Source organism: Akebia trifoliata, chromosome 15 (genome assembly GCF_017979445.1).
Source record: "Akebia trifoliata isolate Shusen 1 chromosome 15, ASM1797944v1, whole genome shotgun sequence".
NCBI classification, from domain to species: Eukaryota; Viridiplantae; Streptophyta; class Magnoliopsida; order Ranunculales; family Lardizabalaceae; genus Akebia; species Akebia trifoliata.
The window spans coordinates 26,615,232-26,637,375 of record NC_141389.1 but is presented as its reverse complement, the minus strand read 5'-3'; the positions used below and the strand labels follow the sequence as shown (position 1 = coordinate 26,637,375).

General features: G+C 36.2%; 1 protein-coding gene and 3 pseudogenes across 3 annotated transcripts in view; 1 reads left to right on the top strand and 3 right to left on the bottom strand.

Moving 5' to 3' along the window:
- The first annotated feature begins 1,784 nt into the window (after positions 1–1,784).
- On the top strand, positions 1,785–10,343 carry LOC147384888 (protein PSK SIMULATOR 1-like). Of its 2 annotated transcripts, none has more exons than XR_015172484.1 (3): positions 1,785–1,987; positions 2,970–5,000; positions 8,624–10,343. XR_015172484.1 is itself a non-coding variant. In XM_086425112.1 (3 exons), exon 3 carries the CDS (start codon positions 3,073–3,075, stop codon positions 4,741–4,743), a length of 1,671 nt encoding a protein of 556 aa, XP_086281238.1. In that variant the 5' UTR covers positions 1,785–1,987; positions 2,450–2,476; positions 2,970–3,072; the 3' UTR covers positions 4,744–5,278. The 2 variants fall into 2 exon arrangements, 1 of the variants encoding a protein (XP_086281238.1); XM_086425112.1 differs by lacking the exon at positions 8,624–10,343 and adding an exon at positions 2,450–2,476 and having other exon boundaries at positions 2,970–5,278.
- On the bottom strand, positions 8,463–10,196 carry LOC147384889 (cytochrome P450 76A1-like; annotated as a pseudogene).
- Positions 10,344–11,381: 1,038 nt separating the features above from the next.
- On the bottom strand, positions 11,382–11,747 carry LOC147384887 (iridoid oxidase pseudogene; annotated as a pseudogene).
- Positions 11,748–12,275: 528 nt separating this feature from the next.
- Positions 12,276–22,144, bottom strand: part of LOC147384886 (cytochrome P450 76A1-like) — a 10,430-nt pseudogene continuing 561 nt past the window's right edge. The window contains exons 2-4 of the transcript XR_015172453.1: positions 17,718–18,000; positions 14,385–14,788; positions 12,276–13,102 (exon numbers count right to left, since the gene is read on the bottom strand). The product of XR_015172453.1 is annotated as a cytochrome P450 76A1-like (transcript). The remainder of the gene's footprint in view (positions 13,103–14,384; positions 14,789–17,717; positions 18,001–22,144) is intronic.

Genomic DNA, 22,144 nt, shown 5'->3' with positions numbered 1-22,144 from the left:
GCCAACGCATTTATCTTATATGACTTAAAAGTTTTAGATTGAATTGATTTTTGATGAGGATGAGAATTGTGGACCATCGATTTTCTACCGATAATTTTTAAACGACTTTTGATGGATTTAGAAGTCTAAGATTAGATTGATTTTTTGTGAGGATGTTCTCCTCACCATAGAGATCATCCTCACAAAAAACCAATTCAATCTGAAACTTTTAAGCCATATGAAATTTTTTTGACTCCTTAACGTTGGCCGCCGAATGTCACCCTATATATAATATATATTTTTTCAAGAACGAAGTCAAGATTTTGCCCATGTGGGGGCAACTAAGAGTGATTTTTTTTTTGTGGGGTTAATAACAGTGAATTTTTTAATCCATCGCTAATATTTGTTACAATTAGGGGTACAACTTGGTTCGGATTGGTTCGATTTAGAGAAAAATTAGAAGCAAACTGACCAAGGTCGATTCCATTATATGAGAACTAGAACCAAACCGATCTTAATTCGATTTGGTTCAGTTCAATTCCATGGGTTGAAAAAAAAATTTCCACAAATTTTTCAATAAAATGATGATAACTCATACCTTCTTTAGTAATTGTAGATGGAGAGATAGTTGCAGTAGAGAAGATCGAATGACCATCTCCATCGTTACCTACCCCCTACCCAATGTGACTGAAAGAGAGAGAGAGAGAGAGAGACATTTACAAACAACTTGTCATTAACATAAAGTCTATGCCGTTTTACCAATCTAATTTCCTTACATGAGGACCACAAGAGTTATTAGATTCAAAAAATTTAGAAACTTTACCAAAATAAATTTATATAATAAAATCTAATAATTTGGGTAAGATAACATGAAATTTCATAAGGATTCTTCTACACACACACACCACTGTAATATGAGAGACTATAATATGAGCTTGTTGAAATACCACCTTGACTATGATGTTTTATGAGAGATTAACAAAAATGATTTAAATACTTCATCTTTAATGAGAGTGAGAGAGAGAGAGAGAGAGAGAGAGAGAGAGAGAGATGACCCGTCGGTCGTCGGAGTTGAGATGCAGTCGCTAACCACTAACCACATGAGAGAAAGAGAAAGACGAACCATCAGTTGTCGGAGTTAAGAGCAACCCGCAGCCCTTAACCTTAGCCTCAATTGGAAGACAAGAGAGAGAGAGAGAGAGAGAGAGAGAGAGAGAGTATACTTAGGGTTTTAAAAAACGAAAAAAAAAAACTTATATGTTATTTAAAAATAGTTATTGGTTTGATTTTTTATTAAGTTTGAACCGAAAATCAAACTGAATCTATCGGTTTTTCATATTTTCAATCTGAAATCAAACTGTATTTAATTTAAATCGAATCAAACCAATTTAAAATACACGATTTGATTTGATTCTCGGTTTGAACCGCTTTAACTTGCACCCTTAATTACAATAGCTCATTAACCCATAGGATTTGAAAATTCTTGTAGGGGCAAGTGCCCCAACAGCCCCCATTGTAAATCCGCCTATATTTTTTCTCTAAAATTTTCCATAAAATTTAGTGGGCTGCGGTGTTATATGGCCAAATATAGTAATCCATTTGACCAAAACGACCCCTAGTAAGGTTCAAAATCTTACTATGTTAGTAAGGGAAGTGCGAGTGAAAGTAAAAACCATCTTCCGGTCGAACCGTATGTCCGTATCCGGTTTTCATTTTTGTCACCAATTATATGTCCGTATCGTCCGTCCAATACAGTTTGCGGCTATCTGACGCCTATGTGGGCTCTATGTATCTCTCTCAGCTTTTGCTTTTTTTTTTTTTACTTTTTTCTCGATCTAGAATTCTCGATATCAGGTCTGTCCATCTGGCTCAAACACACACCACTGCACTTCTCAACTACTTCTTATCCTCTTTCGAAACTCTTGTTTTTCCAGATCGGGTCAGTGCTGCGTGGCGAGATCGATGTTGTTTCTCTACGATTCGTAGCTCTATTTTCTTCTTGGAATTGGTGAGTTTTTTGATGAGTTTCCTCTGATTATTGAACTTCTTGGCGCTTTGATCTTGAGATTTGAGACAATTCTGGTGTAGATTTAGGGTTAGGTTTTCTTTTTTTTGTTTGCTCTATTGTTTGAAGTAATTGTTTAAGTTTAACTGAGCTAATTTTAGATTTTCTTTACTTTTGAGATAGAATTTAGAAATCGCGAGATTTATGTTGAGAATTAGGGTTAGGGTTTTGTCCTTTTTCTTCTTCTTCACCTCATCTTCAATGCTCATTCTAGAGAATTTTTTTTTTTTTTTTTTTTCAGAATTCTTACTGTGAAAATCATCTTTGCTTATCTGATTTAGATTTTGATATTAAAAAGTAGCGATTTTAATTATATATGCATTGTTTCGTGAATAATTGGGTGATTTGGTTGCCATTTTTTTGATTCGACTATTCGTTTATTGTTGTTTTTTGGATTTAATGCAGAAATCACGAGAACAGTGCGAATTGGAGGTTTCTCCTTTTTCTTCTTCTTCTTCACCTCATCTTCAATGCTCATTCTTGAGATTTTTTATTTTCAGAATTCTTACTGTGAAAATCATCTTTTCTTATCTGATTTAGATTTTGATATTAAAAAGTAGCGATTTTTAATTATATGTGCATTGTTTCGTGAATAATTGGGTGATTTGGTTGCATTTTTTTGATTCAACTATTCGTTTACTGTTGTTTTTTGGATTTAATGCAGAAATCTCGAGAACGGTGTGAATTGGAGTTTTGTCCTTTTTCTTCTTCTTCACCTCATCTTCAATGCTCATTCTTGAGATTTTTTTTTCAGAATTCTTACTGCGAAAATCATCTTTGCTTATCTGATTTAGATTTAGATATTAAAAAGTAGCGATTTTTAATTATATATGCATTGTTTCGTGAATAATTGCGTGATTTGGTTGCCATTTTTTTTTTTTTAATTCGACCAATCGTTTACTGTTGTTTTTTGGATTTAATGCAGAAATCACGAGAACAGTGCGAGTTGGAGTTTTACTTTATTTTTGTAGATTTTTAGATTTCTCCCTTTTTTGGAAAAAAGGAGGGGAGGGGTAGTGGGGGATAGGATGGTTTCTGAATCGTGGTTTAGTAATCTGTGGAGAACATCACGGAGGAATCCATTGGAGAGTGAGAAGTTGGCGATCGGAGTGTTAGCATTTGAAATTGCAAGCTTGATGTCGAAAGTGGTTCATCTATGGCAGTGTTTGGGCGATAAACAAATCATTCGGTTGAGGGAAGAGATCATGAAATTGGATGGTGTTAGGAAGCTTGTATCAGACGACGATGATTTCTTAGTAGGGTTGGTGTGTGCAGAGATAGTTGAGAACCTTGTACTTGTGGCGAGATCCGTGGCGAGGCTTGGGAAGCGGTGTGTGGATCCCATTTTGCAGCGGTTTGAGCACTTGTTCAATGATCTTATCCAGAATAATGTGGATTCATATGGTTGGGAATTCACATGGAAGAAAATGGAGAGAAAAGTTAAGAAAATGAGTAGATTTGTCGCATTTAGTGCGAATTTATATCAAGAGCTTGAAGTGCTTGCGGAACTTGAACAAACTCTGAGGAGAATGCAAGGAAGTAATGATTCAAATCGAGGGAACTTACTCGAGTTCCAACAGAAGGTTGTCTGGCAACGAACAGAGGTGAAGAATCTACGAGAGCTTTCTTTGTGGAACAAGACTTACGATTACATTGTCCATCTTTTGGCTAGATCTTTATTTACGACATTTGGGAGGATCAAACATGTATTTGGAACTCATCAGATTGCATCTGTGGTGGGAATCCATGACTCAAGAAATACAAATACGGGTTATCTTCCTCGCAGCTATTCCATTTCCTCACTATTGCAATCTTCGGTGTATCCATCCGAGAATAACCTTAGTAGGTTTGCTTCAGGTCCTATCGGAAGGTCAACTACGAAATCGGGTCCAATTTTTGGTACAAATAAATTGAGCAACATTCAATGGAAGACTCATGCACATTCGTCTACTCTTCACATGAAGCCCCAACATTCGAAAAGCAAGCGGTTTGCTCCTGTTGGACCTTTCAAAGGGTGCATAATGGCTGGAAACGATTCTCCTGTCTTGCATAGCTGTGTTCCAGTCAACAATGGTTATCCGAGCTCAAATGGGTTTCATTCTGGAATTCTTGATGGTAAAAAAGATGTCATTGCAGACCCGCTCGCTTTCTCCCTCTTTAGCTCCAAGCGTAGGTTCTTGAACGCTCCTCCGTCAACTCTCGGTGCTTCTGCTTTAGCCTTCCACTATGCAAGTGTTATTATCGTTATTGAGAAACTTGTGGTATCTCCTCACTTGATTGGTCCGGACGCAAGAGATGATTTATACAATATGTTGCCGAAAAGTTTGAGAGTGACCCTGAGAGCAAGGCTGAAGCCATATTCAAAGAGTTTGGCTGCATCAGTTTATGATGCTGATCTTGCGGCAGAGTGGAGTGAAGCATTGTCAAGGATATTAGAATGGTTGGCTCCACTTGCCCATAACATGATAAGGTGGCAGGCTGAACGGAGTTTCGAGCAGCAGAGCTTGGTTTCTGGGACCAATGTTCTTCTTGTACAAACCCTCTACTTTGCAGATCAGGGAAAGACGGAAACTGCAATCACAGAACTTCTTGTGGGTCTGAATTATCTTTGGAGATTTGGGAGAGAACTTAATGCAAAAGCCTTATTGGAGTGCACTAGTGGAAGAGAGTTGACGGATTATTTGGATTTAAAAGAATAACATTTTTTTTCCAGCTTATTGGATGATTGATTTGCCAAGCAGATTTCTTGCTATCCTCATAAGATGACAACCAGCTGAGTTGGAGCTATATTTGGGTAAAGTATCATCGACAGTTTGCTCTGATTAAAGTCTTGAGGCCACTTTATGTTTTGGATGCAGTTTGGTGACCATGAGTTGTTTTCTTGGTCAAGGAAATGGTGCAAATTTCATTCTTTTGGATTCTTTAGTTCCAAGAAGACTTTATTCTGGCAGTTAAGGTACAGTTTTTGGCATCAGAACTTCTATTTTTCAGAGGTGAACTATATATTTTATTTTGCAACCACTTCCTTGTAAACCTAGATTGTACCACTAAGCTCACTTCTTTGAAAAGAAGAAGGTACCAGTAAGTCCTACCCATTGTCTTTTGACAGGTATACATCCATAGAAACACTCATTAGCACATATGTATATAAAACCTTTTTCTATTGAAAGTTCAAAAAATTGCGGGACAGATTTCTTCTATAGTGAATGTGTTAAACTTTTTGTTGCATGGTAACTCAAGTACATGTTTTTCCTTAGTTGTTTTAGTGTAATACTGGCCGGGTAAGCTTGAAATGGATTGTTTATTCCAACGGTATGATTTTGTTTCCTTTTCCACAGATACTGGTATTTTTTTATCTTTTGATTTTTGATTGGTAACAGACAATTTTATTTAGAGAGCAAAATGGGGGCAGTGAGACAGCCACCAAAATGCAGTATATAGGAGTAACAGCATTTACCCTAAGTACTGTATTCATCTGTTGTTCTGACAGATATGCATCATGGGAGGGTCCAATTTGACCAGGGTAGTATAGTTTGGGCTGGCATTAGGCCAGGTTGATTACTACAACTAGGGGATATGCACATGTTCCTAAAATAACAGCTTTGCCTTTTTTTTTTAAAGGAGAAAAGTAATAGAAAATTTATTAAAAAGGTAAATGGGTAGGTAGAATGACTATTACGTTTGTATACATCTTTGTTGGTTGTAAGAAGCAAAGTTTCTAAAGGTTTTGTTGGGAAGTTTCATGACAGTTTTACTTATCCGATTTAAAAAAATATGAATGGTTTTACATTTGAATAAAAATATTTAATATGGGCATCTTGTGAATATCTGGACTAGATATTTTAAACAGTAGGATTTCTTGTTGCAAACCAACTTATCGAATTGAAGCAATGGCATTTTGAAAAATCCAGAGAAAACAAAACCACTGTGAGAAAGAGGAGAGGGGAGATGAGTGCTTAGGAGACAAGGGGAGATGAATGCTTAAGCCAACTTTAGGGATGGTCAAGAGGTTCCCTTCATAAGCTACCAAAAGTCTCAAAATAGTTGTCCCCTATGTTTGAGGGAAGGGGAATCAGTTGATCATATTTTCATTCATTGTTCCTTTTCTTATTATATTTGGTCTAATTTCCTTGATCTTTTCCGTATTAATTGGGTCTTTCCACGTAAATTCTCCTCGTTGCTAGTTGAGTGGAACAGTAATACTTTTCATACCAGAAAACGGTTCTTGTGGACAATGCTTCCATCAGCAATTACTTGGGGGGTTTGGAATGAGCGAAATAACAGAGTTTTCAATAATAAGATCGGTAGTTCTCATGCTGGTTTCTTGGAGATCTTGGGCCTTTTATACTTTTGGTCCAATCAGAACATAGATTTCGTGGGGATTACTTTTGACGATTTTGTTTTTAGATGGGACACTTTTTGTAATCATTGATGTTGTAGCTTTCCTTTTCTTTTGTAGCTCTTTATGAGGCTTTCTCGGCCCCATTGTATCTTGTTTCCCCCGTTTTCAATATATTATACTTATAAAAAAAAAAGTTTATACTTACCAAAAAAAAAAAAAAAAAAAAAAAAACTTATCAAAAAAAAAAAAAAAATAGTGCTAGTTTATAGTATAGGGGCAATTTTGGGAAAGTGGGCAAAATGATTAATGTCATATAGGTCCTATTTTCATTATATATGGTAGAGATGACCAGTGTATGAGTTGTGGTGTCTTGACTTATGTCTGTGTTTCAATTTTTTTATTATTTATTTTTGTGCGATAGGGTGTCCCCACCTCCTTTGGAGGTGAAACTAATCCCTGCAGATATGCTCTACCACCACAAGCAGATGTATTGGGTAAAGCGTGAGTGGGGAGACTTGATCTCATGAACCTGGAAGCATACCTAGGTTGCTGAACACTACTCCATTCGGGTGGTAAATTTTATTGAGCCAATTAATTCATGTCTTGACTCATTTGTCTACTAAGCTTTTGAAAATGTAGACATGTACTGCAAGAGAAGTAACAGATCAAAAAATGTGAGTGGTAACTGAAATAATATGTGGATTAAATCATCGTCGATGTTTGCTTGTTATGAGAATCTAGGATTGGCATCTTACCTCACTATTGGATTTTGAAGAAATCTTTGTAGAATCTGTTCAGATTCACCTCCTTGTCCTCTTGAACATCATCGTTCTCATACTTGCAGGGATGAACAATGCTCTTAAACTGCACAACAAGCGACCTGCCAAATCCAAATAATAATCGATAAAAAAAAAAAAAAAAACCTCAGTTGCTGAACATTCTTCTCCCTATGGTCATTTTCTTGATAGGTGATCTGAAATGCGTACCACCTCCATTTTAAATGTTTGTTATTATTATTATTTTTGTTGCATTCTTTAGCTTTTATTGATTGATTTTGTAAGATGGAAAAGCCCATGGAGGAGAGTGGAGGAAGAGGGAGAGAGGTTTCATTATCTGAAAATGCCATGTAGGAGGATAAAGAAATATTGGTAGTTGAGAATGTGAACTGTGAAGTGATATGTATGCCATGGAAAGATTGGATGCGAATGGGAAATAGAGAGTATTAAGAAAGAAGTAAATAGGTAATGGCATGTAATTAGACGTTATTATAGGTTATTGAGATTAGAAGTTATGGAGAGATTCTGGGAAAATTTAATGAGCGGGAGAGTTGTAGTCTCTCAAGAGTGGAGAGAATTTCTCAATGCCCCTCAAATATCCCCTCAATCAAATTTAAAACCTTAATAATGAGTTGTCTTTTTTGCTTACATGGTGCTCTGAAAATTAGAGTACCATGTGGAAGACACAGAAAATTAAGTTTGTGCTTTTTTATTATTTATTAGATATACATATTTGTATGAAAGATAAGTTGAGATGGTCAAGGTTTCCTTCAGTGACTACTGCATTCTGTTTTGTTTTCATGGGGAAGAATCATGTTCTGCTGGTCTGGCTGCTATCACCTCGTTACAGTCATAAACACTATTATGGAAAAGGTTGAAGCCATAATATGATGCATCCTTGTCACTATGGTATTTCTAGTAGTTTTTTTTTTCTTGCTCTGTTGACATTTATATGCCATGGGGAGGGTCATGGTTACGATCTCCCTCCCGTGTCGTATAGGTTCTTGAGGTTGGGTGATTAATGATGGTTGCTTGCTTAGGTAGGTCACTTGGGCTTTTAAGCTATAACTCGAACATTCTGCAAGTGCCTATATATTAACAGGTCGTTTTGTTGATGATTTTCTTCAACCTCTGCACACTTATGTTCTTTAATACGGATTGGGTAGATTCCAGATGAATGAAGACATTGTGGACCATTTTATTCTTTTGGAAGATGTGCTCATTTCATAGTGTTTCTTATTGGAATGGCTTATCATGGCATTTCACTTGGATTTTATTGTTTTCAGTGGTGTCCTATTTTTATGTGTTTGCTCAATCTGTCAATGACCATGTAGAGTTTATTAACTTCTACCTTTTAGATTCATATGGGCATCTCTTGTAGAACAACTGAACATCGTAGGTGATTCTACATGCAAATGATTCATTTGAGTTCCTCTCTTATACAACTCGCTTTTTGGGCAGTGCTTTTAAAGGAACAGCCTTTCGCAGCGTGATACCCATCCTGTCCTCCATGTCCATTGTTTCTGGACTGACATCGTGATCCAGCTCCCACTCAAAACTGTGTAGTAATGATCCGAGAGCAAGGTGAAGCACTCGGTGAGCTAATGGAACACCAGCACAGATCCTTCGCCCGGCTCCAAATGGAATGAACTCAAAATGGTGTCCTTGATAGTCAATATCAGAATCCAAGAACCTCTCCGGCTTAAACGACAACGGGTCATCCCAAGAATCTTGGTCCCTTCCGATTGCCCATGCATTCACTAGCACTTGTGTATCCTTTGGTATTAGATACCCCATGAAGAAGTTGTCTTTTACCGCTCTGCGTGGAACCAAGAAAGGTATTGGAGCATGTAACCTTAATGTTTCCTTCACCACGGCCTGCAAATATGGAAGGTCATCGATATCGCTTTCTTCAACTTTCCTGCTCGATCCCACGACCCGCTTTAGCTCGGTACACACATTGATCATCGATTTGGGGTTGCGAAGCAACTCAGTCATTGCCCATTCTATTGTGCTGCTCGTTGTTTCAGCGCCAGCCAAGAATATTTCCTGCACGATGAAAACATTTAGTGGTACTCACATAGAAATGCAAATAGTTTCAAGAAGTCGAGACTCACCAGTATCAAAATGTTTATATTTCCGTCCGAGATTTTCGCAGGTTCTTCCTTTCCATCTCCTTCGAATTCTAACAGGACATCCAAGAAGTCTTTTCTCGTCTTCTCTTCTCCTGACTGTTGGTCTTGAATCCGCTCCTTTACAAAGCCGGAAACAATGTGGATAGCTCGTTTGAGATTCTGTTCCATATTCATCTTTATACCTTGCGGGTCAAGCCATCTAAGTAAGGGGAAGAAGTCCGCTACATTTGGTTGTCCGCCCCACTTCATTACTCCATCCATCGCAATAAAGAATTCGGCACCTCCTTGGATTGAGGGTCCAACAAGTCACGGGAGAAGATGAGATTTCCAAGCAAGTTGAACGTCATGAGAAAGACAAAACGAGCTACGTGTACTCCAGCTATCTCACCTTGTACAACCCGTGCTTCCTCATCTATCCATCGGATCATGTCATCGACTCTCTCTCTCCTTAAAAATGCTGTCTCATTGATCCGTTTGTTAACTAATAGCTCCGTGGTACATAACCGTCTCAACATGCGCCAGTATGGTCCGTATTGGGCGATGGCGATGGATCCTTTGTCATAGTTGCAGACTTTCATAGTTTCAATGATGGTGCGACCTGCGAAGGAGATGTCGTGGTTCTTGAACAACTCCTTGGCTGCTTCGGCCGACTGTATCACGACAGTGTTCACCGCACCCAAGTGTAAGTACACGACGGGGCCATATTTTTTTCGTAGTCCGGCTAGGGATTGGTGCGGAAATGCTCCTAGATCAAACAAGTTGCCAACTAACGGCCATCCCCGAGGGCCTGGAGGCAATTTTCTTGAACCACCCCTCGCCTTTCTCTGGATTTGGAGGAGAAGCAGAGCTGCTGACAAGCAAATACTTGACCACACAAACGAGCTCCAAGCCCACTCCATACCTTCTTTCAATCAGATGTGTGAGTTTTCTTCCTCAATTTTTGGTAAATATAAATGTTTAGGTAATGCCTTGGGATTATCCCATTTTCAATCTGTCCCAACTGTGGTTGATTCCTTTTTGGCTTTATTGCTTATTTTTTCTTTTAAGATTAACTCTATATGATAGAAACCTATCAAAGAATTGCACACAGTTGGTGTGGCATAAGTAAAAGTTGGCGAGGCAAATATCAGCTCTCATTTTTTTATTAAAGGGATTAAGTTTTACACATTTAGGAAAAGAGGTAATATATGGTGTTTCCTGCACTATGGTAGTACATGAAGTCCAGTTAATATGAACTTTTGGATGATGGGCCATCTAAGATGAAGTCAACTTTGTGGATGGTTTAGATTTATGCATGGGGACTAGGCAGTATTAGGTCAACATCTTGAAAGATTCCTAGTTAATGATCATGGGGTCCACCATACTGTAGCGTTGATTTTGATAATTATTTTAATATATTGTTTCTTGTCTTGAAAATGTAAAATTAGTCTGATTTATTGTGAATGCAGATACGGCAGAAGAATAGATTCCATGAACATTGAACAGGTTCTCTTGGCCAACCCGATCCAACCCAGTTAGGCTTAAATCCCACCCAACCCAATACGGATTGGATTGGGGTTGATTTGGTATTAATCCGATAAGAATCGCATTAGACCCAGACTGATTCAATGATCATTGGATTGGGTTCTTATCTGATTGTTTTTTTTTTTTTTAAATTGGATCTCAATATTAAGATTCAAACCCGATCCAATAACCATCAGTTTGGGTTCAGATTAGGCCAAACCGATTTGATATACTAAATTTAAATAAACTTTATATGTTTAAATAAAGTATTTGATATAATTATATGTTTCTCACGTTTTATCTAATTGGGTCACTGTTGAATCGGGACCTGTTTGAACCATAACCGATCCGATAAGATATCGGACTGGAACCTTATTGAAATGTCCAAATTATTCGAACAGTTTAGATTATAGGGCTCATCCGATTCATTGACGGCCCTACATGTCACTAGTCCAAACAAGAATACAAGACATCTTATACAACGGAAAACTGAACCAAACCAGCAAGGAAAATAATTATTTGATTATCAGATGCAGATTACAAAGAACTCTAAAAGAGTTTACATAGAAAACAAGGTTCCTCTATTGCACAATTCGCTTCTTGGGCAGAGCAATTAGTGGTGTAGCCTTCCGTAGCGTGAGCCCAACCCTATCCTTCATGTCAATCATATCGGGATTGGCATTACCATCCGTGATCGCCCAATCAAAATGGTAAAGAAGTGATCTGAGGGCAAGATGAATAACTCAATGAGCTAATGGCAAAGCAGGACAAATCCGTCACCCAGCTCCAAATGGAATGAACTCGAAATAGTGTCCTTGATAATCGATCTTCGAATCCAAGAATCTCTCAGGTTTAAAGGACAAGGGATCCTCCCAAGAATCTGGGTCCCTTCCTATTGCCCATGTGTTGATAAGAACTTGAGTGTCCTTGGGTATAAGATACCCCATGAAGAAGTCATCTTTTACAGATCTTTCAGGGAACCAAGAAAGGAGATGGAGGATGTAACTTTAGTGTCTCCTTCACCACAGCCTGCAAATATTTAAGGTCGTTGAAGTTTTTGTTTCATACGAAAGTGTTGAAAATCATTTTTTTCATAGTTTAAGTCGCATCTTCTTTCATTTCATCCGTATTTTATTTTAATTTTTACACAATTTACGTAGATTGACATCAGACTTCCGAGATTTTATTACTTCGCTATAACCTTACACTTGGGATATTTAACCTACACTATATCAATCGTAGCAAGATCTTACCTATAATTACACTCGTTAGTAGTATATGATTTTGGGAGGGGACTCATCAATTCCAGCTTATCAATAAATAAATAAAACTTTGAGTGTTTGAAATGCAGTGGATAAACCAGATAAGTTAATCTCTGGTAAGATTCTATTAAATAAGGATGGGCTACACAAGTAGTTACATAACTGCATAACTACATGATCACATCATAAAATAGTGATCAAGTGAATCGTTAATGCACACCACATATAATTCGTACAACATATTATAATAATTTAATAATTAGATGTAGATTACAAGAATCTTAAGAGGGTTTATATAGAAAACAAAATCATAACTAAAAACAAATTTTAAGAAGATGATTTCATGTAACAATATACTCCTTATTATAATGCATCTCATCTAATACTCTAGAAAGAACTCAGTACATGATTCATTCAAGTTCCTCTATTACATAACTCGCTTTCTCGGTATTGCTTTTAGTGGAACAGCCTTTCGCAATGTGATCCCCATCCTATCATTCATGTCAATCGTGTCTGGACTTGAACCATGTTCTAGTTCCCATTCAAAATAATGTAGCAGTGATCCAAGAACAAAGTGAACAACTCGGTGAGCTAATGGAATGCCAACACAAATACGTCGTCCAGCTCCAAATGGAATGAACTCAAAATGTTGTCCCCGATAATCGATATCAGAGCCCAAGAACCTCTCGGGCTTAAAAGATAAAGGATCATCCCAAGAATTTGGATCCCTTCCTATTGCCCATACATTCACAAGCACTTGTGTATCCTTGGGTATGAAATACCCCATGAAGAAGTTGTCTTTTACAGCCCTACGAGGAACCAAAAAAGGATTTGGAGGATGTAATCTTAGTGTTTCCTTTACCAAAGCTTGCAAATATGGAAGGTTGTCGATATGACTCTCTTCAAACTTCATGTTTGATCCCACAACTTGTGTTAAGCTCAGTACACACCTTACTCATTGATTTGGGGTTGAGGAGTAACTCTGTCATCGCCCATTCTATTGTGCTACTCGTTGTTTCAGTTCCAGCTAAAAACATTTCCTGCACCATATAAGCATTTAATTATATGTTTAAGAATAATAAAAAAAAAAAGTGCTCGATCTCCCAACACATACATGTCACCTCTAAATTCTTAAATTAGAATTTTTACTATATAAATGCATTCTTATCTGATACTCGAATATATAGCGAAATTCTTAAATTAAAATTTCTACCATATAAATAATTCCTTATCCAAGACTCGAATATATAGCGAAATTCTTAAATTAAAATTCTACTATATAAATAAATCCTTATCCGAGACTCAAATATGAAATAGATAATAGGATTTTTTACTCTATGGGTTCTCTTCCTTTTCTTGTTAAACAATCTTCTTGGGTGATAGGCTCGACCTTCCCCAGATTCGTCTTATAACATAAGGCTTCTTTATGCCGTAGTTTCATCCGCTTCTTATACAAATCTTACTTAGCAATAAAAAAAAAAAAAGAAAAAGAAAAAGAAAAAGAAAAAGAAGAGATATGACTCCCTAACTAGATAACTAGACGAGTTAAATATCTGCATGAGATATGAATACAATTAATTAAAGATGAAAATGATTATAACAAATCCCAAAAATCATGAAAATAGTTGAAAATGATTGATCAATTGGCTTTCAACCTTTGATAATTTTCTATCAATATTTATGTTAATGGCCAGTAAACATTATAAAAGGGGTGTGTACCAAATGAGATTTGTGTTTCACCTAGATTAAATCTGCTTTAATTTATATTTTTTCTGGACCAACTTCAGCGTCGGCGGGGGTGAAGCTAGGATTCTCTTGTAGTGGGGCAAACTATGGTTAATTGTATAGTTGAAGAACTTGAACATGAATGGTTTTAAGGAGAAATTCAGAGGCCGTTGGTTAGAAGTTGAAGAAAAGAGTATTTAGGTCATTTTCAATTAGTATATGAGAAGGCTCGGTGAAGAGGCAATGTTATCAACAAAAAAAATGAAGAGGGGGGAGCAAAAATTGGAGGGAGGTGAGGGTGTGGGGGCAAATGGGGAGAGAGGTGAGGGATTGGGGACAAATGGGGCATGTAATTAGTTGATAATATAAGGGTGTCTCAAAGTTCTGTGGGGGCAATTGCCCCACTAGCTCCTTACTAGTTCCGCCCCTGAGCGTCGGAGTGGATTAGATAGGTATCCCATCAACACTAAAAATTAAAATTATTAGAAGAAGATCAAAGAACTTTTTGGTTTAATTTGCACACAAATCTCAAAGCATCAAAGCAAATACACTAAACAAAATTATAGGAAAAGAAGAGAGTTTTAAGTAGAGATTCACCAGCATCAAAGTAACCATGTTTTTTTCAGAAATTTTAGTAGGTTCTTCATTTCCATCACCTTCAAATTCCATCAACACATCCATGAAATCCTTTTTCCTTTTATCTTCGTCTGGCCGTTGTTCATGAACACGCTTCTTCATAAAGCCAGAGACCATATTCATGGTTTGTCCGATCTCTTGTTCCATCTCCCTTCTTATTCCTTGGGGGTCCAACCATCTAAGTAAGGGAAAGAAGTCAGCTAAATTAGGCTTTGCATGCAACTTCATTATTCTATCCATTGTACTGAAGAACTCAGGACCCTCTTTGGACTGTGGATCCAACAAATCACGAGTGAGAAAAGATTGCCAAGCAAGTTGAAGGTCATGAGAAAGACAAACCGAGCTACTTGCACCCCACCTTGTACCTGATACAACATTAGATACATATATTAAATTGTGATAATTTATACAGTAGTGATACATAGAATCATATTCTTTGTTAATTAATTAAGTTTTTTTTAAATAAATAAATTATGATCACTCCTTATTTTCTATATGATCTTTATTATCGGTAATTGTGATTTGATTAATAATAATCAATAAAATTAGGGTGGTTTAGACATACCCTTCACTTTAATTTGAGTGGAGATTTGAGATACCCTTGTGTTATCAAATTGATGGCATACCCCTTGGACCCCCGTCTCATCTGAGAGACTAATGGTAAATGATCTAAATAACTTTTTCTTTAACCTCTAACAACAACCTTTCAATATTTTTCTCTCCTTTAATCTTCAAACCTCAAGAACAAGATAATATTTTGGAGGGATTGGAGAAGAGATTGAATAGGTTTAACATAATTTAATTACTTGAGAGATAGAGGGGATTGATGAAGAAAGGCTTCTTTTTGTTTGAAAAATCAAGATTTTCAATAAAAATTACATTATTCTAAACTAAGTACCTACCTTTGCTTCCTCTTCTATCCATCGGATCATATCGTCGACTCTCTCTCTCTCCTTAAAAATGTAGTCTCGTTGATTCTCTTATTGTTAAATAACTTTGTGGTGCAAATGCGTCTCAACATGCACCAATATGGCCCATATTGGGCAACCGCCAGGGATCCTTGGTTATAATTGTGGACTCTCATGGTTTCGATGACAGTGCGACCCGTAAAAGAGATGTCATGGTTCTTGAACATCTCCTTTGCCGCTTTGGCCGATTGAATCACGACGTTCTTCATTGCACCCAAGTGTAAGAATATTAATTTTGGGTGTAGGTTTGTTAGGGTTTTGTGTGGAACGTTTCCTAGATCAAACAAGTTGCCTATCATCGGCCATCCTTGTGGGCCTGGAGGCAACTTCCTTGATTTTTTATCAAGGATTCGACGGAGAAGAAGAACTGTTGAGAGACAAATGGTTGACAAAACAAACAAGCTCCAAACCCAATCTTCCATGATTTGTATTATCTTTTTCTATCTATCAAAATGAGAAGGTGAGGTGTTCTTCTTTACTTCACTTCTGCTAAATAAAAAAGGTTGTCTTTATTTTTTTAATTAAATTTTCTTTAAGAGTAGGTGGACTATGATGGCACCAGCCACGTTATTAGTTTTTTCTATTTTATTTTTGTCAAAGTTCTTATAATTGCCATAGGTTTTTAAAATTAATATTAAAACTATTATTTATGAAATTCAATTTCTTTACTAAGTTGGTAAGGAAAGTTTCTTGTCTTTGACTGCTGCCACGGGCCTCCGAGACTCTAAGAACTTTGACAAAAATAAAATAGAAAAAAAATATTTTCATTGTTGAATTTTAATTTTAAAATTGAGAGTTCGGCAGCCATCCATTTTCACCACGTTGGATCAGGAAAAAAAAAGTTGTTTTTTGATCTTTAATTTTATTTACAGTCCAAGTTTTTCCAAGAAATATAAAGGGCTGTGGTGTTGAATTGCCAATGGGGTAAACCGTGTAGATGAAACCATCCTTAGTAAGATTTCCAATCTTACTAAGTTAGTAAGGCTAGCTTAACTCTTGATGTACTTCAAATATCCTGCGTTAGCAAGCTTTATGTAATCCTGCCTTTTTTAATTTCTTCGGAATCAGACTCAAGTTGTTCTAGCTTGAAAGACGAGATTTGAGACAAGGTTCTCAGTATCCAATTTTTTTAAAAAACTCTTTTAAATTCTCAACATAGAGACGTAGACAGGAAATTTTCTGCGCCTCCATCTAGAATCTAAAATTTAAAATAGATTTTTTTTTTTTAGTTTTTAATCTGATTTACCCTTCGTAGCAAGAGTGAGGCTCCTGATCAACATTTACCGTTGATTTACTCTGTCAACATTTATATGCCATGGGGAGAGTCATGTAAATCAGAAATTGATTCTAAAAATGCGGAAATAAATACTTAGTGAGAATCGAAATCTGAAATGTCCAAAAATCGTACCTCCGACCATTGATTCTCACACACTTCTTCTCATTGATTTTTTGTCTCGTTTGGCACTTCCAAAACTTAGATTCATTTTAGATAGATAGTGCAAGACTGAAGGAGAGATTGAGTGAAGAGTTTGGGGACCAAACGGATGTTTATAGTCAAGCTTGACCGAGGCTCCCATCAAGTACTCATCCACGTCTCGGTCCGTTGCCACCACTTCATCTATTCTTGGGTCACGTTTCTAAGTTTTAAAAAACGTGTCGAAGACATTGTGGACCATTTCAAATGCTCTGCAAATAAGAGATTTTAGATCTGTTTGCGAGAATCAGGAGCTAACATTCTCCTACTTGGTCCACAGTACAAATGTCTTATCTTAAACCCATCGATAATTTGTATTAAGTAATAAATACATGAATCATGACGATAAGTCCTTAAATGACGAGTATTACCTTCCATGTATTACAATGTATTTATTGCTTAAATATTATAATTTATGTGACAACAATTTCTTAATGAATAAATCCTATGTTTATTTTTGGTCATATACAGATGAATTTTCTCAAAATTATATGAGAAAAATATCACAATAATTAAGAATTTCATTAAGATAATATTGTCCATACAATGAAAAACTACATAATGGAATCAAGTCCCATATTCACTACATGATTCTTGAATTTCAACGGTAGTATGTCTTAGTCAAAAAATCATCGATCATCAATTCAGTGCTAACATGCTCAATGATCACTTTCTTTTCTTTAACACGTTCCTTTATGGCTAAATACTTAATGTCGATGTGTTTACTTCGATTTTGACTTTTGTTATTTTTAACCATAAAAACAGTAACTGAATTGTTGCAATACATTTTCATTGGTCTAGAGATAGAATTCATAATTCTAAGTCCAGATATAAAATTTCAAAGCCATACACCATGCGAAGTAGCCTCAAAATAGGAAACAAACTCGGCTTCCATAGTGGAAGTGGCAGTCAAGGTCTGCTTAGAACTCCTCCATGATAGAGCTCCACCGGCCATTATAAAAGTGTAACTTGATGTGGATTTGCGTGAATTAACATAACCAGCAAAGTAAGAATATGAGTAGTCAATTACTTCTAGATTGCCCATCCGTCTATACATAAGTATGTAGTCTTTGGTTCTTTGAATGTATCTCATTACTTTCTTTGCAGCTCTCCAGTGGTCTAAACCTGGATCACTCTGATATTGTCCCAATATTCTCACAACAAATGCAATGTCAGGTCTTGTGCAGACTTGAGCATACATTAGGCTTCTGACAACAGAAGCATATGAAATGTTTTTCATTTGTTCATTTTCAAAGTCGTTTTTCGGGCATTAGTTCAAATTGAACCTATCACCCTTCACAATGAGAGCTATACTTGATAAACAATCCTTCATCCGAAATCTCTCTAAAACTTTATTGATATAGTTTCCTAAGACAGACTCAAGATGCCTTGAAATCTGTCTCTATGATGTCCTTTGTGTACGCTAAAAACTTTGAAAGTGAAAGGTTGAGTCATTGGAATGATATTTTAAAATTTTCTTCAAATGATCCATGGATCATTTTGGGGGATTTTAACATAGTGTGTTTCCAAGATGAAAAGGTTTGGGGTTGATTGTCTTTAGTTAGAGCAATTCGTGCTTTTAATAATTGAATAAATTCAATTAGGTTGCAAGATATGAAGACTAACGATGATTAGCTTTCTTGGAGTAATAAATCTCCTAGTTCTAGAAGAATTTTGTGTCGGTTGGATAGGGCTTTAAAAATACGGAATGGTTGATAAAATTCTCCCAAATGGTTTTGAATTATTTACCTCATGGAGTTTCAGACTATGCCCCTATCAGGTTTCAATTTCCATATTCGGATCATTTATCCCCATACCTATTCACTTTAGTTATGGAAGCATTCACATGTCTAATTTAGGATAAGGTTGAGAAAAGCTCTTTATTGATCCCAAATGTTTTTGGAGTTCAAGGTGTTTCTCATTTAATTTTTGCAGATGAAATATTACTTTTCTCTCAAAATGTAAATTCTTCTATTTTTTCTATTAGAGAAGTGTTAGATTTGTTCTATGACATTTCTGGGTTGCAAATCAATGACGCAAAAAAAAAAAAAAAAAAATTAGTGCATCATGCAAGAAAATCAAGAAGTTGCTTTGGGCTTACTTGGCTTTAATAAAAGTTCATTACCTATCAGATATTTGGATATTCCTTTGTTTTCTACTCGTCTAAATCATTTTCTCTGTCAACCATTGATAGATCATGTCTCTAAAAGAGTAGAGGGTTGGAAAGAAAAATTGCTTTCATATGCCAGTAGATCATAATTGGTAAAATTTGTTTTATCCAGCTTCCAAATTTACTAGTCTGCATCGTTCAATATTCCAGTGAGTGTCCTAAAAAAATTGGAAATTATTATCATTAACTTTCTTTGGAGTGGACCTTTTTTGAACCGATCTATTCACTTAGTTATTTGGAACTTTGTTTGTAAGCCTTTTGAGAAGGGAGGTTTAGGAATTCGACGTCTTAGGGATAGCAATAGTATTGGATTGGCAAATGTTTTTTAGCATATAAGTGGAAAATGATTTTTTATGGGCCAATTGGATGCAACAAAGATATGTGAACAATGAAGATATACATCTAGAGTTGTCAAGCACAGAATAACGCATCATGGGTTTGGATGGGTATTCTAAAGGCAAGGGAATTCATTATCGAACATATTCGATTTATAGTGAGAAATGGTAGAAACTCCTTCATGTGGAGAGATCCTTGGCTGGAAGGAGAAAACATCATAAACATATTTGGAAATCGTATTATAACCCAATTTGATTGTCATAAGGATGCCAAAATTTGAGATTTTGTATTGGAGAATACTTGGTCACTACCTTGTCCATGCAATGATAGAATGTGTGTGGTCAAGGATTTGGTATCGAACAGGAAAGCACCAAGGAACATTATGGAGGATAAAGTAGTTTGGTCTCTTACAACTAATGGAAAATTCTCTTCGAAATCAGCATACTTGGCTTTGATTGATTCGGTTGGGTTTGTAGAGTGGCGTTGAATGGTTTGGGGGAAAAAGTAAAGTTACAAGATTTTTGTTCATAACAATATTATCTACGCATAACATGCTTGCAACTGTTGAAAATTTGAACAAGTGAGGGTTTCAATGGCTTTCTCGCTGCTCAATGTGTTTGAATAATCTGGAAATTACTATAGTGAACTGTTTTCCTTTAGTATAAAAACAATATTTTCCGTGAACATTTCCCTATATATATATATATATATATATATATATATATATATATATATATATAGGGGGGGCGTTCAAGGGCCTACTTTTTAGCAAACTTTTTGACAAAACATTTTTCAAAACATAGGTTAGAGATTTTGGAATGGGCTGATTTTTGGTGAGGATGATCTCTACGGTGAGGAGATCATCATCACCAAAAATCAGCCCATTTCAATACTTCTAACCTCATCAAAAACAGTTTATAAAAAATGGACGGTCCACGATTTTTTCAACTTATAAACATGGGTTAGAATTTTTGGAATGGGCTGATTTTTGGTGAGGATGATCTCCTCACCGTAGAGATCATCCTCACCAAAAATCAGCCCATTCCAAAACCTCTACCTATATTTTGAAAAAAGTTTTGCCAAAAAGTTTGCTAAAAAGTTGGCCCTTTGAACCCACCCATATATATATATATATATAGGGAAAATGTTCAGCACCCTAAGATTTACCACACATTTTTAACAAACGTTTTTTGTCCTACATGGGTTAGAAGTTTTGAATGGGCTGATTTTTGGTGAGGATGATCTCTATGATTAGAAGATCATCCTCCCCAAAAATCAGCCCATGCCGAAATGTTTAGCCCCATGTTTACAAGTTGAAAAATCGTGGACCGTCCATTTTTTATAAATCATTTTTGATGGGGTTAGAAGTTTTGGAATGAGCTGATTTTTGGTGAGGAGTTGAAAAATCGTGGACCGTCCATTTTTTATAAATCATTTTTGATGGGGTTAGAAGTTTTGGAATGAGCTGATTTTGGTGAGGATGATTCCTCATCATAGAGATCATCCTCACCAAAAATCACCCCATTCCGAATCTTCTAACCCATGTAGGACCAAATGCGTTTGTTAAGTGGGGTAAACACTTAGGGTGCCCCGGGTGCCGAACGGGACCATATATATATATATCTATATATATATATCTATTATATATATATATATATGGGTCCCTTTCAGCAACAAACATTTTGACAAACATTTTGGCAAACATTTTCAAAACATGAGTTAGAGGTTTGGAATGAGCTGATTTTTGGTGAGGATGATCTCTACGGTGAGGAGATCATCCTCACCAAAAATCAGCTCATTCCAAAACTTCTAGCCCCATGTTTACAGGTTGAAAAATCGTGACCGTCCATTTTTTATAAACCATTTTTGATCGGTTAGAAGTTTTGGAATGGGCTGATTTTGGTGATGATGATCTCCTCACCGTAGAGATCATTCTCACCAAAAATCAGCCTATTCCAAAACCTACAACCCATATTTTGAAAATGTTTTGCCAAAATGTTTGTCAAAATGTTGTTGCTGAACATTTCCCTATATAATATATATATATATATTATATATATATATATATATATATATATATATATATATGGGTCCCGTTCACCACCCTTAGTTTTACCACACACTTTAAACAAACGCGTTTTGTCTTACATGGGTTAGAAGTTTCGGAATGAGCTGATTTTTGGTGAGGATGATCTCTATGTGAGGAGATCATCCTCACCAAAAAAATCAGCTCATTCCCAAAACTTCTAACCCCATCAAAATTGATTTACAAAAAAAAGGACGGTCCACGATTTTTCAACGTGTAAACATGGGGCTAAACATTTCGGAATGGGCTGATTTTTGGGGGGATGATCTTCTAATCATAGAGATCATCCTCACCAAAAATCAGCTCATTCCAAAACTTCTAAACCCATGTAGGAAAAAAACGTTTGTTAAAGTGTGTGGTAAAAACTTAGGGTGCTGAACATTCCCCTATATATATATATATATATATATATATATATTAATATATTATTATATAGGGTCCCGTTCGGCGCCCTACAACGTAACAAACAATTGACAACATTTTAGAGACGTCGGATATATAGAGATCGGACGGACGAGATTCACTTAAAACACGTTCTAACGTATAATTTAAAATTTTTAGTTAACTACAGCGCCCATCCTTCTACTTTCTATTAATTAGTGCGTCCTCCCTCTCTCTTAAAATTAAAAAAAAAACAGAGAGTGAGAACTGTCTCATTCTCTTCTCTCGACGGAACTCAATAGAATG